Source organism: Pezoporus occidentalis, unplaced genomic scaffold (assembly GCF_034315485.1).
Source record: "Pezoporus occidentalis ecotype Australia unplaced genomic scaffold, CSIRO_AGI_Poc_V1 ctg35, whole genome shotgun sequence".
Taxonomy (NCBI): domain Eukaryota; kingdom Metazoa; phylum Chordata; class Aves; order Psittaciformes; family Psittacidae; genus Pezoporus; species Pezoporus occidentalis.
The window spans coordinates 8,152,774-8,169,726 of NW_026915483.1; the positions used below are offsets into that span (position 1 = coordinate 8,152,774).

Consider the following 16,953-nt stretch of genomic DNA (forward strand, 5'->3'; position numbering starts at 1 on the left):
TCCAGACAGGGAGAGCTTCCTATGGGTTACATGTTCCTCCTGCCCACAGTCGTGTAATGGACTCCACGTGCTTGCAGCTAGGCTTTGACGTTAGGTCGGGTGCAGACAGCTGGCTTGGTGAGTTTCATGTGCCAAGGGCAAACACTGCTCACAGTGCCTCTCTGTCCCTGGGAAGGAGAGACAAGCCCGTGCCCTGAGCCCAACTCTTCCCTGGCCCAGGTCCCACTAAAGGTTTTTTGTGTCACAGCATTGCACTCCATGTGCTGATGAGCAGCTGGTGGTGTTGGGCCTTTCCAAGGTGGATGTTACAGGCACCAACTGAGGACTTAGTTAACTCTGGTTATTTTTGCAGGCCTGCTGGGAACTGCTGAAACTTGTGAAAGCAAAGATATTCATGTGCCGTGGATGGCTTTGTAATAGCTGGGATGTTCAGACACCGGTGCAGGTGTAGGCAGGATCCTTCAAGATCTGCCTCTCATGGCAATTCCCAAGTCATTCCTGAATAAGCTTCTACAAGGTTTTTCCTCTCCCGTCTCTGTGCTGTTTGTCACTCCCACTTGGGTGACTCTGTTTTGAGCTTTTGCACCTTTTGCTGTTTGACAGCTCAAGTAACGCTGCTCTGGGACCCTAGACTCCCTTCAGACAGCAGAAATACCTGTTCAACTTTACGCTTATTAAGTTCTAATTTCCATCTATCCTCTGCTGTCTTTATTAATCTGCAGCGATTTGGAACAAAATGAAATGTCTGTTCGTGGTAGTCAGATGAGAGAAGTGTTTCCTAAGCCGTCTGCATTTGGGCGGGGGGAGGAAAAGCCCTCGGTGACTATCTTGCTAATAAGACAATAGTTCTCTTAGTGTGTACTTGCAGAAGGGCTGCAGAGTGCTGTGAAATTGGAGGGTCTTGCATTTCTGTCTGTTGAGGAACCAGTTGTTTGAAGAAAATTGTTTTTATGTCAGTTATCAGAAAGTGATGTCTTTTATATTCTGCATAAAGCCAGGGTAAATGGTATTTTTGGCTGAGTATTTTTTATGGCTCTTCCAGAGAAGTGTATTTTTAGCAACATGGGCTTGATGTTATGTAAGCAGACAGTCTCATGGGACAGTCTAAATAGAACCAGAAATAGCAAGAGATGACAAAAACTGGTATGAGGCTTTTGACCAAAAGCATAATAAGAGAATCTGTGAATTTGGACCTGGAGGAGTATGTTGTCTATCTTCACCTACCTATTCAGTGCCTCTACAGAACACATTAGCAAAAATGCCTGTCCTTTTCAGCATGCAAGGTGTGTAAGTAATGAACACTAAAATGAAGAAGCCTATAATACTGACACTATTTACATAATGCTTTAATAACAAGTTTGTAATTAAAATCTGCTCAAGGTATCAGGCTCAGATGTTCTACTTACTGCTTTGAAATCAGTAGTCTGAACATGAGGCTTAATGATGCTCCACCAAAGATAAAATGGCATTTATTTGGTTATTTTGGTTTGGTTTTGTTTGGTTACAGGAAGCATTGAAATGGGTTTTGTTCTTTCCTCTCCATCCTAGGCACACTGGAGCCCCACTTGTCAGGCTTGCTGTGGACAGCGATGCTGATATCTCTGGCCATCGTTATAGCTCTTCCTAAGCCCCACGGCATCCGAGCCCTAATTGCTTCTACAATATTACGACTAATATTTTCAATTGGTTTACAACCTACTTTGTTTCTTCTGGGTGCATTCAACGTAAGAGCCGAGTGGGCTTTTTTGAAGTTCTCTTGCATCTTACCTAAGAGTTTCTTACCTGCAGAAATAGCCTGGGACATTGTGGTGGAGCTGGTGGGAGGACTAATCCCCTCTTTTGTTTCTAGCACAAGTGCTTTGGTGTTGTTTATTTAATCCTGGTTGCCCAGGCTGAAGACCTCTGAGGTTTCAGTCAGTTCTGCTACAGTCTAGAATCAGTTCACACCCCAGCCAGAAATGCAAAGAAGTTTCTGTGACCCTAAAGTACTCGGTTGTTCAGCCATTCAGTGACAAAGCTGCAGTATTTACGGGGTTGTGTAAGATTCACTAAACAATGCATTTCCCAAATGTCTGTCTGCAGTCTACCTGCCAGCTGAAAGCTGACACTAAGCAGTTTTGTGACAGTAATGTGTGGACTGAGCATGTAAGCTGAGCCACCAGAGAACTTCATTAATGCTCAAACCCGGATACTTGTGGTCTCTTGTGGCAAGTGAGCCAAAAAGGTTTCTCTGACTGAGTCAGCAGGAGCTGTGCAAAGATGCAGCTTCTCAAAGTCCTTACTTTTATTACAAAGTGCCCAGGTTTCAAATGCATCATTTAGTAGCACTCCTTGTCTTCAAAAGATGTCAGCGAGTGCTGTGTGCTACAGTCAGAACTGCACTGTGAGGGTGGTGGTGGTTACTGGTAATTGTAGCATTTAGCAGCTTCCAGGTAAGTTGAAGGCAACACTCCTTTGGCACTGGTGGCCAGCGTTACACAGGAGGATTACTGGGTGTGTGATTGAAGAGTGACTTACTGGGGGAATCTGGAGTGCTTGCTTATTAGCAAGCAATACAGGGTGTATCAGAAATGTCAGGGTTGCTGTAGGCTAGAGATGCTTAGTGCCACGCTTAGAACAGGAGTAGTTTGGTTCGAGATTTTGGTTTTTAGGAAAGTTTAACTCTGACACCAGGGAACTTTCTTCTTTAAATCTTAGTCTCGATGCCTTTGACAAGCAGCTGGAGGCAGGAGTCGGTGCACACGTTTTATTGGACATGTGCAGTTTCTGTTCTGGCTTCCTAACCCGGCTGTGCAGAAAGCACACCAGAGAGCAGAGCTTTGTGTAACAGACAGTCCAGCATGGTTGTTGATGTCATTGTGGAGCCAAGTTACCTCCAGCTTTGAAAAATTGCCTTTTTCTTCCTGCAAGCCCCATGTTGTAACTAATTTATGGTTAATCTTTCCTTAGGTCTGTAATAAAATCATTTTTCTCATGAGTTTTGTGGGTAACTGTGGAACCTTCACTAGAGGATACAAGGCAATGATCATGGATGTGGAGTTTCTTTATCACCTGCTGTACCTTCTGATTTGTGCTCTGGGGCTCTTCGTACATGAATTCTTTTATAGCTTGTTGGTAGGTATTCACTTTGCTCTCAGAATGTTCTGTGTGTTTGTAAAGTCCCATCTCGGGTATATCTAGAAGTGTCAAACACCATTTCCTTTCTGTTCTGCTACTGGAAAATGATTGTACAGGCACCCTTAAGAGCTGTACACTGGAGATTTTGCTTGGGAGAGGTTACAGTGGGAGGCTACAGGACTCCTGCCACATCTTTTCTTCCTGATTTGTACAGACAAGCAGAGACTTTTTTTTTGTTCTTAAGTACATTATACAAGATGTGTTTAAGGGTAAAATTAGCTAAAATTGCTCATTACAGTAAACGTGTGTGCTGTTGCAATGAAGGTATTTAGCATTTCCCTGTGTGCTTTAGTTCTCAAGACTTCAAAGGCATAGGTTTCCAAGGTTGGATGTATTGCTTGTGACCCTGCTCTGATGTCCAAGATAATAAAACAATTTAAAATGCTGTGACTCTTAAGTAATATCAGTACTTAGTGAAGGCTTAAGCCTTCTTAAAGTCATATAAGCTCTTACATGAGGACAAAAGAAGTCATGGACAAATCTAGCCGCAGAAATGTTAGCTGAACAGGAGGCACTCTTGGAGTTGCCCCACAGTATGAGTAAGAGGTGCGCACAGTCTTTAAGATGGTTTACTCTGTTACTGTCAATAATGATAACATAGTGTCCATGCTTTTTGAGTAGCTGGTTAACTTTGGAGTGTCTCCTCAGCTGCAGCTAGACTCCAGACCTTGCACGACTGACACAGATGCCTGGCATATGTGTTTTTTCTGTTTGGGACGGAATTCATCTTGCACAGCACAGTACTTCTAAGAATAAGCACAGAAGGAGTATATCTACCATTGGTGGAGAAAATGTGTCATTTTTAAAGCAAACCTTAAATCCCATTCAGAACACTCTATTTTTACCCTTTTGTTTAATGATCTGGTACCCAAATTGGTTATTATCTCTATTCACGTAGGTCTAATTTAACAAATACCTGTTCTCTCATTGTCAACCAGCATAGCCAGCAACCTGCCTGGGCTGTGCTGACGGACTGATGCAGACCCAGGGGAGTGAAAAATGAAGGAAAAATCTGTAAAGAAATGTAAAGAATTGGGGCAAAAAATATTGCTCCATTATTTATGCACTGAAGATGTAAAGGAAATGGTTAATTGCATTATGAAATTGTGGGATGGTGATGGGGCAGATAGTACAATAAAAAAAGATAAAAGAGTTTGTGTTAGCAGCTTTATGCTTAAAGGTAAAGTCAAAAACACAGCACTGCGTCAGCTACTAAGAAGGAGAAAAATGACTACTACTGCTGAACCCAGGACATGGACCCCATCTCCTTTGTCTCCTATGTTTTATTTTGCTAGCATGTTAAATTTCAGATAACTGGGGGGGGGGGGGGGGGGGGGGGCAAGAGAGAAGTACTTCAAATGCTCTCTAAAACATCAGATTGGTATTGTTATGCCAACACGCAGTGTGCCACCAGTGGTGTTGGTAGCCCACGTGAGAAACAGCCTTTGCTTTTGTTCGTTGTCCCCCAGCTCTTTGACTTGGTGTACAGAGAGGAGACCTTGCTGAATGTCATCAAGAGCGTCACTCGCAATGGACGTTCCATCATCCTGACTGCTGTTCTCGCTCTCATCTTGGTCTACCTGTTCTCCATAGTGGGGTACCTCTTCTTCAAAGATGACTTTATCCTGGAGGTAGACAAGCTCCCTAATGAAACATTACTGCCAGGTTGGTACCAGCAACTCATTTCAACCTACTTATTCCAAAGTAATGGGCTCTTGTTCCATGGAGTGTGCTGAGTGTCTTCCAGTCTTCCACCTCTTGCAAGAGTACTGATTACCTCACCAGTTTGACAGTTTCTTTCTCACAAAGGACACTATTTAAATAGAAAACAAAATGTTTAGAAACCCCAAACTGATTGGGGCAAATGGATACCCCAGTGTTTTTACCAAGTGTTGCAGTCTGCTGCAGCACAAAGAGGGAAGGGGAGGAGGAACAACCCATGAGAGAGCACTTGGGCTCTTCTGCAGACAGTGGAGATTTGTCCCCTCACTGTTTGCTAAAACAGTTGAGATTACCTAATTCAGCTACACCTACTCCCTCCCCCAGTTTAATTACAAGCAGACGTTAGGTAGGCCATTGTGGAGAATGCTCTGCACTGGGGAAGTTCAGTTCTGCCTCAATTTGCCAGATACTGGATGCTTACGTTGGCTTTTAATTGTGGGGTTTAGTTTCAGCATAGCAAAAGTTAGTATTTTATCTGAAGTAACAGACTGAATATAAATGAAGGGCATCAAAGAGATGCTCCTGTGAAGCAGAGGTTTCTCTGACTCTGGTTCACTCATGTTTATAGACAGTATTAACCTCCCTCAAATACTTGATAACGTTTAAACTCCACAGCAGGCTTCTCTGTGCTGATCTTGGGTTGCTTATTTTAAGTTAAAACTTGGAGCTTTTTCTACCCTGCAGTATCAAGCAACTAACTCAGTGAGTAGGAAGCATGAAATGAAATTTGTTAGAGGAGGGTTTGGGGTTTGTCTTGTTCTGTCTTTGTTGGTATGGCTTTTTTTTTTCTCTGACACTTGAGCTATTCGGACAAACAGTATTTCACATGACCCTATTTTTTCTAGTTTTACTGCCAACCCCATGAGAGACCCAAACCTCACTAACCCTGTTATTTCATGTTTCCGTGAGGCTGGAGAAATGCCAAAGACTTACTACTATGTGGCACTAGGTTGGCTTGGGTACCTGCAAGGCTGAGAAGCAAGTTTCTCGAAACCCTGAAAATTCACTGTGCACTAGGACATAGTATTTTTGGAACAATTTCAGTTACTTTCTCAGCTTTGGAGCTGGTGCAAAATAAATGCACAGCTTCGGTCTTTAATTCATAGAAGTAAGAATTCTGCTTGAATTTAAAATCATTGAATGTGTAAATCGGAAAGCAGTGTGTCCTTCTAACCTCTAGGATAATACACTATTATAAATCTGGCTAGTAACTGCACACAGAATATGATGGGCTACCTTAATATCTGAGTAGTCTTCCAAAATGTTAAACCATCCATTTGATTCATCACCTTCTGTTTTTAGATCGCACAGAACCAGGTGAGACCATGACCGGGGAGTTCCTCTATTCAGATGTATGCAAAGCGGGTAGCAGTGAGAACTGTTCTTCAGTCATTCCCTCAGACCGTGAGTATCTGCTCTTGAATTCATAACTCACACCCTGAGTCTTCACCCTTTTTCTAGTTAAGCACCTTAAATTAAAAAAAATACTAATTTTGTCTAAAAATCCCAATGTAATAAATTCGGGAATAAAACTGTCATAAGACTACCTGACTTAAAATAGGATTCATTTAGGCCAACAGCATAAATAACATTTGTTACATGAAGTGATTACAATGGAGAAACAGCACTGAACCATACTTTGATAAAAACTGTCATACTCTTTAATTTTCTACATCAATTTGAGAAGGGAGTGATGCAGCTTACCTCTTTACAAAGTTTATTATTTTAAATCATTAGGCTGTTAAATGTGATCTCCGAGGATAATACCCTGTGAAATATGGAGCAGAACATCATTTATTGTCATTTATTCTATCTAGCTAACTAAGGAAACTGTTTTTAGTATCATGGCAGGAAGTACTCCATGGATTAAGTAGACAGGGAAGGTTTGGGGGGGGGTGAGATCAAAAAGTACATGTGAGAGATAACTTGTAATATAATTGCCAGCCTCAGATTGGGCATTGACATATTTCAGTTTTATTTTCTAGAAAATGTAATTTACTTCTCAGGGATTTATGATGCTGGCTGTGAGAGCCAGACAGAACATCAGTATTTCTCTTAGAAGTGGAGCTCTTACATGGTCAAATATTTCAAAGGTCAATAATGGCCACAAGCTCATGCTTGCAAGAGGAGATGGCTCTGTTTTACTCAAGTGTCCTCTTTCATAAACTAAGATTCAACAGTGATACAAGAACAGGTGCTTTATTCAGCTCTAGGAGGAGTGCGCTGCTTTGTCTTTGTACACTCTGGCTGCAGAAAGGAAAACACAAGAGGTGTTTTTATATCATAAATAATTAACCTGATACTGGGGTCTTACATGGCCAGGGATATTCATGATGCCCATATCTTTGGCGATTTCTCTACCATCTTGGGGTTTGGCTATTTCTGAGGCTGCCCGTGGGAAGGTGGGATCAGCTCAGGAGCATTTTTATGATCAAATGCAAGTCATGAGACTTTTAATGGGTACAGGGAGAGCGTATGAGATTAGGTAATTAATTCTAGCAGTTCTCCAACTGAAACAGTGAAGTTGGAGGCTTCAGCCAAATGAAGAGAGGGTCAAAAAAACTGTTACTTTTTTAGCAAAATGCTGTTTCCATAAGCAGTGATATTTTAGCCATTTGAAAAATACAAGTCGAAGTTGCCATTTTGAGTGCAGCCCAAAGGCTGTGCAATCTGTTAGGCACCAGGGGAGAGTGTAAGAGGCAACACTTTGTCCTCTGAGCTGTCAAAAAGCTATGATTCTGTATAAACAGGCATCTGGTGATCTGAGCTATGCATGCGAACAGAAATGGAAAGAGATTTAACCAAGTCAAAGACAGCAGTTCAAGCACAAAAGAAAACTCTGCTGGTGGGAAGAAGAGGGTGGGCTGTAGCCGGGGCAGAGATACCTGCTCTGATGGTCAGCTCTTGGTGAGAGCTAAGGAGGTTTGCAACACTGGCTGGAAATCTGGCCAGTTTTGCAAAGAGGGGAGAGAGCATAAGCAGCAAAGAGTGGAGAGGGTGGTTTAAAACTGATCTTCTTGCCTTTGAAACGTGTCTTTGCTTGCTGTGTTAATAGAACTGATTGCTGAAGAAATGGAGGAAGAGAATAAAGAGCATACGTGCGAGACGTTACTGATGTGCATTGTTACTGTACTGAGTCATGGGCTCAGGAGTGGGGGTGGAGTAGGTGATGTGCTCAGGAAACCATCCAAAGAGGTAAATTATCACTGAATGGGGGCGGAAGAGTGATAACCATGTAGGGCTGGGGATGGAGTTCTGAGGGATATGTGTATACACTCCCTTTAAACAGATGTAGGATACCTTGCGACTACAAGGGACCATGCTTGCAGTTTAATGTATAGTAGCACATTAAACAGCAGCCAATTCTACCCAATCCTTATTTTAGGGCTTTTTTGGGCTGTTCAGAATGGGGCACAAAAGAACAGAAATGGGGTAGGCAACAGTCTCTGCTTTGGGAGTTCAGGATCTGAAGAAATAAGTACAAGTTAATGAAGGAGTAACATGAGGCAGCAGGATGAAAATGCAGTGGTACGCAATACCCTGCTAGAGTTTCTGTGGGGAGCATCCCTTACAAATGGTCAGATGTGTACAATGGAATGATATGAGGAACCGAGACAGGTTTGGAGCTGGGACTGTGGGAAGGAAGGAAGAATGTTGTTTGGAGCCATCATCAGAAAGTGAGGGCCAGTCAAAGCAGAGGGGATTTTTCATAATGCCCAAAACTGCCCATATAGCCGCTGCTTTAGTTGTTTGTGCCCATTCCTCAGAACCACGTTAGGGCCAAAGGAGCAGTCTTAGTCAGAGTGAATGCAATTTCAAAGTGTTTTCTAATATTTAGCCTTATTTTCAGCTTAAAATGGGTTAAAAGCTACAGAATTCTTAATAAAAGTTTGGCATCCAGCTGGCAGGATGATTCTGAAAACAGGGTTAAATATTTGGGTATTCAGGCCTGCAATAAATATGCAGTGGGTACTGGGAAGTCCAACTTCATGTCCACATCCATGCTTGCTAGCATAAATGAAATTAATACTGTTAAATTCCAGTAAAAGACTTATGATCAACACTGATGCTATACTGATATATAAGGAGTTGAATGTAAGGATGTAATTTGATTTGGGGATGAGAATGGATTCCACTATGAGTGAGAAAGAAGAGGACATACTTGGACAGCAGAAAGAGCAACTCTAGAGATTGCTTACTGATAGCTGACTAATTTGGCTTTCCTTTCAGTAATCTTGCAGTTTAGTTTCACTTAATGTTTTGAGTTGTTGGAGAGCATCAGAAATGGAGACTCTAAAGGGAGGGGTTGTGGGGCATTGTGCTCTGCTGAACAGAAAGGCATGGTGAGGGTTAGGTGTTGCATGTATTCATTTGGGTTGTTAATTGTTAAAATATGTGCCTTGCAGGAACCTCTCTTTGCTGCTAGAGTGATATATGACCTGTTATTCTTCTTCATGGTCATCATTATTGTCCTTAACCTGATTTTTGGTGTGATCATTGACACTTTTGCTGATTTAAGGAGTGAAAAACAGAAGAAAGAAGAAATTTTAAAAACTACTTGCTTTATTTGTGGTAAGTATAGAAACACTCTTAAGAATAAGGGGTTACTCTGTCAAAGTCACTGATAGCTGCAAACTCTCCTGAAATAGGAGTCTTGAATTACTGGCTGTTCCTACCTTGCATTCCTCGGCTAGTTGATAATGGGTACCACCTGCACTGGGTCTTGGCAGCAGAAAGAGATGGGGAATGCATGCTCAGTATGCCATTTTTCCTCAAACCTTTAGTTTCTATTTCTCCTGTGCTTCAAACAACAGTTTCCTATTGGAATGGGAGAGATTTTCATAAACGTTTGTTTTTTCCAAGGGTGCAGAGTCTTGACTAGCGCCTGTGAAAGTTAATTCCCAATCTACTGATGGGATAAAACTGCTGAGCTTTTGAGGCTGGTGTAGTTGAATGTCGTGCAGAAGTTGCATAACACACAGACTGACAGAAGTAACCTTTGGAAGCTTGTGGCAAAGCAAATGTTGCTTTTGGTATTATTTTGCCTAAAAATAGGAGATGAGTTATGAAATCCATCAGACTGATTGCATACGAGGTAGCTACCTTTTTTTTTAACCAAAAGTCTTATGTTACTTATAGTAAGTGTTGAGCAGTACTTATGCTTCTTTCCTCTTCTTGCTACACTGGGGGCATTTGTTAGAGAGTTTGTCGCTATTATTCAGTGTTCATTTAAGAATGATTGTGACTTTGAAGTGCAGCAGACTGTAGAAACAAGTTTTGTTCTTACAGCTCGTTTCCTTAGTACCAGTTTGTAAATACTAAGAGTTATATATGTGTCAACTCTTGTAGGTTTGGAAAGAGATAAGTTTGATAACAAGACAGTCACATTTGAAGAGCACATTAAAGAAGAGCATAATATGTGGCATTATTTATGCTTTATTGTGCTAGTGAAAGTAAAGGATTCTACAGAATATACAGGACCAGAAAGTTACGTGGCAGAAATGATCAAGGTGAGTTTGGAGTTTTGTTCTGGGTTTTTTCCCCTCTAGATTAGACCAATCTACTGGCACATTTGGTAAATGTAATACTTTGTATTTTATTTATTTTGTAAGCAAATACTTAGACTTTTTCTACAATAATAAGCTCAATCCAATGCCTTTCCTTTTAGAAGCATCTTCTAAAGATGTACTAAAGCTGTACTTGGCAGGGTAACTCGATAAGAGACGCTGCATTGCTGGCAGCACACTGCAACCTGCTGCAGGCGGCGCAGCGGGGCACTTGTGGGAGCTGACGTGAGCTGCAGCACTGCAGTCACACAGGGGTCTGTGGCTGCGTACCTGCAGCTTCTCAGCCTCCCCAACTCTCCCATGTGTGTGCTGAAGTGGGTGGCAGTGAGCAGGGACAGCTAGGATGCCTCTGTGGTTTTAAATCAGGTGAAGAGAAGCTGTTTTCAAAACCAGTGTTTAAGGGAGAACGCTTTCAAGCTGGTGGAAGTGTCTGAAATATAACAGGTTAAAACCTGCCCCAGCATAAGTATGTTTGACTGACTGGTAGGATTTGTTGTCATATGATTTTAGCTTATTATTGTAAAAAAAACCTAAAATTAATATCTACTCAATTGTAAGGCTTTTTAATGAGAGAATTAAGAGCCTTGTCTCTGCCAAGCTGCAGGTTCAGAGCTCCTGGAATTAGATCCTAAACCCCAATTACTAATTTGTGTATCTTCTGGCTGGTTAGCAAAAGCTGTTTCTGATTTATAACACTGAATTAGCTATTTCTTTATTTGCCTTCAGGTGAATAAACAGCTGAATACTTTCCTTACTTGTCTCTCTCTTTTTTGCTGTGGAGGTATGACCTACCTTTAAGTGGGCAATTTGTTGTGGCGCAGTCAGTGTGTAAATCCCACCAACATCTCTTAGAGGTTAAACATGTTTCTTTGGGGTCACTAAAGTGTATGTCCTAGTTCTGGATTTCTGCCTCTGTAATGAGGGCTTAAAGAAATCTTGTGAGCAGTCACCTGATAGAGGATTAGCACAGTGAGATAACTCAGTACATCACTGCTGCTTTCTGCTCTGACTGATTATATTACTCCCTTTATTTATCCCATGGCAGCAAGCATTACTTCAGGGGGAAGCCCTGTACTCTTTAGAGTGTTTCTGCTTCTAAAAGATGACTTTGTGTTAAAACTTGTTTAAAAGATAAAAGTTTCAATTTACAAACAATGTAGTAACTATTTCAGATTAGCAGTTCAAACTGGGTAAGAACCAAACACTAGGCACTGAATGTGCTTGCAATAAGCACAAAACCTGGAGATCTTTCATTTTAATTCCCATTCACAGAAATGTCAGCAAGGGCTAATTACTGTGTGTTGAATGGGAGTATGGGTAGATTATGGATAGACCAAGTGTCTCATGCAGATGCAGTTTTATGTAACTGTATGTTCTAGGTAGAGGTTTGGAGCATGTCTTGTAGTTGGTGATTTTTCTGCGTTTCATGAGCCAGTTTTAAATTGAGCACTGACAGCAGGGTCTCATTGCAGTGCTGCTGAAAGCGTGGTGTAACTGTCTGAGCCACGGAATAGGAAGTTAATTTGCTTTGCACATCAGTGGTGTGCCACAATCCAGCACAGGCATGACCGGGGCAGCTCAAGCTGCTGCTGCCCTGACACTGGAGTTCTCAGTAAGCATTGAGATGTTGACATACTCCTTAGGACTGATCTGGCAAAGCTTACTCTGAAAATTAGAAGCATCCTTTAATATTAAAAACATTATTTTTGTGCCCTAGAACATCTGAGTGTAAAACATCATGAATGTATTTCTCTGCCAAGCCTGTTTTAAATACTTCTGTAAGAGTCTGAAATCCTCTTTTCTGCCTAAGGTATATCTAGGAGTAACTTAGTTCATGATTCATCTTTTACTCAAGCCTTTTGTCTTCATCCTATGATTCTAGAGTGCAAAAGGAAAGCCCTAAATGTGTGAGTGGTTCCAAACATTGAGATTCATCTTCTGGAGGGGATGGTTTAGTCTGGATTTGTACAGAGGGTGAATGGGAATCTGCAGTTGTTTAATGGCTGCAGCTACCAGGTTCTCCAGGAAAGCCTTCTTGTGTCACCCTTAGATGTAAAAGGGATTTTCTGCCCACGTTTTCAGTCTGAAGGTGGCACTCTAACATCTTTGATAATGACAGAGATGGGGCATGTCTTTTCCAGAGGCTGTTGTATGGTACCATTGTTCAACTGCAATTTATACCCATTTTTAGTAGTCGAGGGTAGGAAGCATAATGTGCTCCAAATCATATTGTGATGACAGAATACACCTCAGATACGCTTCACCTTTGCTCTGACTCCCAACAATATATCTTTAGAAAACTTGGATTTCTGCCTTTGGCAATAGTAAAAAAATAAGTAAATTTAAAAAAACCCAATGCCCCTGCTATTTGGTATTTGTGGGTTGTCCAACACTACAGAACACTGAGAAAAAGAAATTTAGGACACCAAAATTATATCCATCGCTGGCTTGTGAGGTGCATCCAGTGCTGCTGGTACAGTGCTTTAAAGATATTTTAGCTAGTGGTATCAAAAGAATCCTGGACAGCTTTACTTACACCAGTTAGTGAATATTCAGAAGCTTTAAGAGTGATCTTGAATTTTGATGTTTTCTTGTCTAAAAATACTGTGTATAGAAAGGCAATTTTTGAGGATATCCACTGTACTGGGTATGAGGATATCCACTGTACTGGGTATGACAGAGCTGAGTCTTACCCATAGAATTCATCTGGTACTCTGCAGGGATCTGACCCAGCATAAAAAGAAATTGTAACCTTGAAAATCAGTTATTAACTACAATTCTTTAGTGAATTTTGTGTTTCTTCATAGATAGAAGCTCATTAAGTTGAAAGGCAGCATGCAGAAAGAAGTTAAACTTGGAAACAGAGCTTAAGGTTTAGAAGTACTTTGAGCACTATAAGCCTGATCAAAATAACAATTAAAGTGATCTGACAAAATAAAACCTAATAGATTTTACTAGCAGTACTGATTTGTAATTATGTTTTTCTGATACAAATTAGGGGTATATTGGTTCTTGTGATCTCAGACTGGTTTTGTTCAAGTTCCCTATGTTCATGGAGCTGCATGGCAAAGCCAGGCTGCAGTGGTTGTGTAGCTGCAAGTTCAGACTTCTGATAGGAGGCATGGATTTTATCACCAGCTTTTCCCCTTGTAAAACAGGGATAATGCTCACTTTCATCAGTAAGGTGAGCATGTGCCTGCTGTCATATATGATGTAAAATTTGGGATATCTATCTTAAGAATCTTTGCTGGGAATTGCTGGAGCGATGCAAGGGGGGAAATGAATTGCTGGTTCTGTTTGATGTAGAAGCTGAGCTTGCGTACACACCCGGGCTGCTGCAGTGACTCACCCCCTGTCCTCAGGTCCTCACCAGCACTGGTGAAGCTGATAACCCCAGGGATTTCAGGAGATGGCAAACAAAGCTTGGCATGAAGCAGCTCACCTTGGAAATGCTATCTTGCACCACCTTCTATCTGCTTAATAGCACAGAGAGTACTGTAGGATGAGAGAAAACATCTAGTGGTAATAGGGATAGTCTTTAATTCTTCGTGTTTATAAAGCCCTCCTGATGACCTGATGTTCATCTGGCTAAATCGCTGCAGATGTGCACTTAAGATAGCACAGCTTCGAGATGGATCAATGTCTTTTGAAAAGTGTTTATCTGGGAGGTATGCTAATGGTGCTGCAGAGCAGGTAGTCCGGTGCCGCCTGCCTTTCCCAGGAACAAAGGCACATGGTTCAGCTGCTGTGTGGCTTTGTAGTCACTAGGGAAGATCAGGTGATGTCTGAATAATGCCATGTGTGTAGGAGGTGGAGGGGATCCACTTATCGTGTTGGCCAGACACTGACATCCACACCCAAGTGACTAATGTGAACTCGGTGCAACTCCCTACAGATTAGTTCCCTTAAATGTCTTATCTACCCATCCTGTCTTGAGAATTCCTTCTGATGTTTTCTGCATTTGCCTGCAGTTAAGTGTGGCAGCCTCGCTAGCAGCAGCCCCATCAGCACAGCTGTCACTGAGTGTTGGCAAAGGCCTGCTACAAACAGCTGTTTGCAGGCATTTATAATATGTCAAAATTCTCACTCTGAAGCTGGAGACATCCAAAACCACATATACACTTTGGGTTCCTGTGCATTCATAAGCTGTTGTGCATGCAGCCGCAGTGTGCTGCCACTTGCATGGGCAAATATTTGCATACACAACTCTTGCATACCCCAGTACAGGGGTTCGCATGTACACCTTCACACCGGCGTTTGAGCAGTGCAGGCAAGAGCTGCGTGGCTGTGGGTGATTTTGTGCACACACATGTGCATGCTGAAAATAAAGGCTTGTTTGGAAAAGCTCTTAGCATAAAGCTTCCTAACAAGCTCTTGCAGTTTCCACAGACTTTTAGTGCACCAAGCAGGATCCATGCCATTAACCTTTATTACACAAGCAAGGCAGAGAGGTGTGAGGTGTTGCCCAAGCTCACATGTCCAGATCGAGAGCACCGAGTCCTGAACCTTCAAGTGAATTGTGTTGTCATTTGCAAGTGAACCATTTGTAAGAAGAGCGATGGTGCCAATATCCTTAAAGGAATTTGGAATGAAAATGAAGGCTGAAGATTTTCTTTTGTGCCCAGATTAACCTCCTTGTGCAAACCTGGAGACTTAAATATATTCTTGGGTATTTTTCCTCTCCATGTTGAGCTATGTGCCACACCATGAGAGGAAGGTACTTCTTATTACTGGTTTTGAGTGTCCAGTGTAGCCTGTAACTCCTACCGAGATGTAGCCTCCCAGTAAGTAAAGGCAAGGCTTCATTGGTGTGGGGCTTTAAAAATTACATTCTTCCAGAAGTGTAAGTTCAACTTGAAACCTCTCCTAAGGAGTTAAACACCCAGGCACAATTGTCACTGTGCTCTGAAACCCAGCAGGAATGTGTGATTCATGACTTGCCCGAGGCTCACGTGATGATGGCTTTGACGGTTACTGTGTCCCCAGGCTCTATACTGAATATAATTCGGTGGGAGATGGCCAACACTGGTTTTGAGCTGCAGAACCTGTAGGAATAACGAGTGGCAGGCTATGATGCTTCAAACTCAAGAGCTTTTCAAAAGGGGCTTAATGATTCCAGCATTGGCAAAAGATGTATATACAGCTGAAATTATAGTCTGAGAAATTATTAGAAACTTACTTACATGGTATGTAATTTGTGCCTGGAAATCCTACACTTTGAGGCAAAATCAAATCAGAAAAGTCATCATATCCATGCTTAGGAAACCAATGCTAAGATGCATAAGAGAGTGGCCCCTATAAGTAATTGGTGTGTAGCTGTTGGGTTATAGATGAGGACACTGGGGTTTGAGGGCTCCCAGTCACACTGATGCTGGGCACAAGCCGGGAGAGGACTGAGGAGGTCAGGATCTGAACTGGAGCTGATGGTGCTTAATTTGGGGGTATCTTCCCAGCAAGCTGCATCTTGAGATACCTTACCAGAGTTAGCCAATATAATTACAGGGTTAAACAATAAATAATAGCAGAGGCAGAGAAGAGCCAAGAGGTGTGTTTGGCAGAAGGCCCTTGGCTGCTGGAAATACTGTGTCATAGGCACACGTACCGAGCTTTGCATTCAGATAGCACAGCAACTCGTTCCACCCTTGAAATCGGCATTACAGTGCAAACCAGAAGCTGCACGGGGGGAAATGGTTGGTCAACCTCATCTTCCCCACGCAGCGGTAGCGTGCTCTGCCCTCTGGATGTGTGCAAGCTGTCATGCCCTGCAGCATGCTGCAGAAAAAAACCTCCTGTTGCTGGCATTCACCTTAAGTGGCCAAGTCCTTGTTTTTCCCTGATAAACCACCTGGGCAGGCATCTGTGCTGGGAATATCGGGCTAGCATGCCCACTGACGAGCCAAAGGTTTCACTCTGGCTGAGCGTGTGGCAGAAAAAGGGCCTGGGTGGATGAAAACAAGCAAAGGCTTCAGCCCAGTTCTGTGTAATGGTTTGTTTGCATAACGTGTTGCGATTTGGGTGGATCCCAAAGCAGTTTGCAGGGTGGGTGCTGTGTCCTTATCCCGGGGCACCGACCTTGTGCGCTGGGGAGAGAAGGGGAAGTTTTCCAACTGGAAGCCATGGAGGGTGACGTGCCGGGGAAAATGAACCGCTCAGTCTGTAGTGCTGGCCAGGGCAAAAAGCCCCGTGGGGCCGACCATGTGTGCCGAGGAGGTGGCCTGGGGCTGGGGCGAGGCAGCTGTACCCTGCGTCATCGCTGCTGCCTCCTCCGGTACCCGGAGCCCATGGTGACCCCATGCCACAGAGTGCTCTGCAGGCTGCTCGGCTGTGCCGGATGCGTTGTGCAAGAGTAGGTGGGTGACTGCAGCCATCACCACCAGCAGCTGTTAGCTCAGCCTTTGCAGGCTTAATTGTTTTGTCCTGCCCAACTGATGGTGGTACAACAGGTCCTGTTTAAAATGTAGATGCAAACAGCCACAAGTGGGTTGCT

At 42.7% G+C, this 16,953-nt stretch overlaps 1 protein-coding gene across 2 annotated transcripts in view; it reads left to right on the top strand.

Annotated features, from left to right (window-relative positions):
• The window catches only part of ITPR1 (inositol 1,4,5-trisphosphate receptor type 1), a 171,001-nt gene that overhangs the window by 143,180 nt on the left and 10,868 nt on the right, over window positions 1-16,953 (top strand). For both annotated transcript variants that reach the window (XM_062630383.1, XM_062630384.1), the window contains 7 exons: window positions 1,549-1,724; window positions 2,950-3,114; window positions 4,647-4,842; window positions 6,202-6,303; window positions 7,955-8,094; window positions 9,306-9,471; window positions 10,249-10,409. In XM_062630383.1, coding sequence (XP_062486367.1) covers window positions 1,549-1,724; window positions 2,950-3,114; window positions 4,647-4,842; window positions 6,202-6,303; window positions 7,955-8,094; window positions 9,306-9,471; window positions 10,249-10,409 — 1,106 coding nt within the window. The remainder of the gene's footprint in view (window positions 1-1,548; window positions 1,725-2,949; window positions 3,115-4,646; window positions 4,843-6,201; window positions 6,304-7,954; window positions 8,095-9,305; window positions 9,472-10,248; window positions 10,410-16,953) is intronic.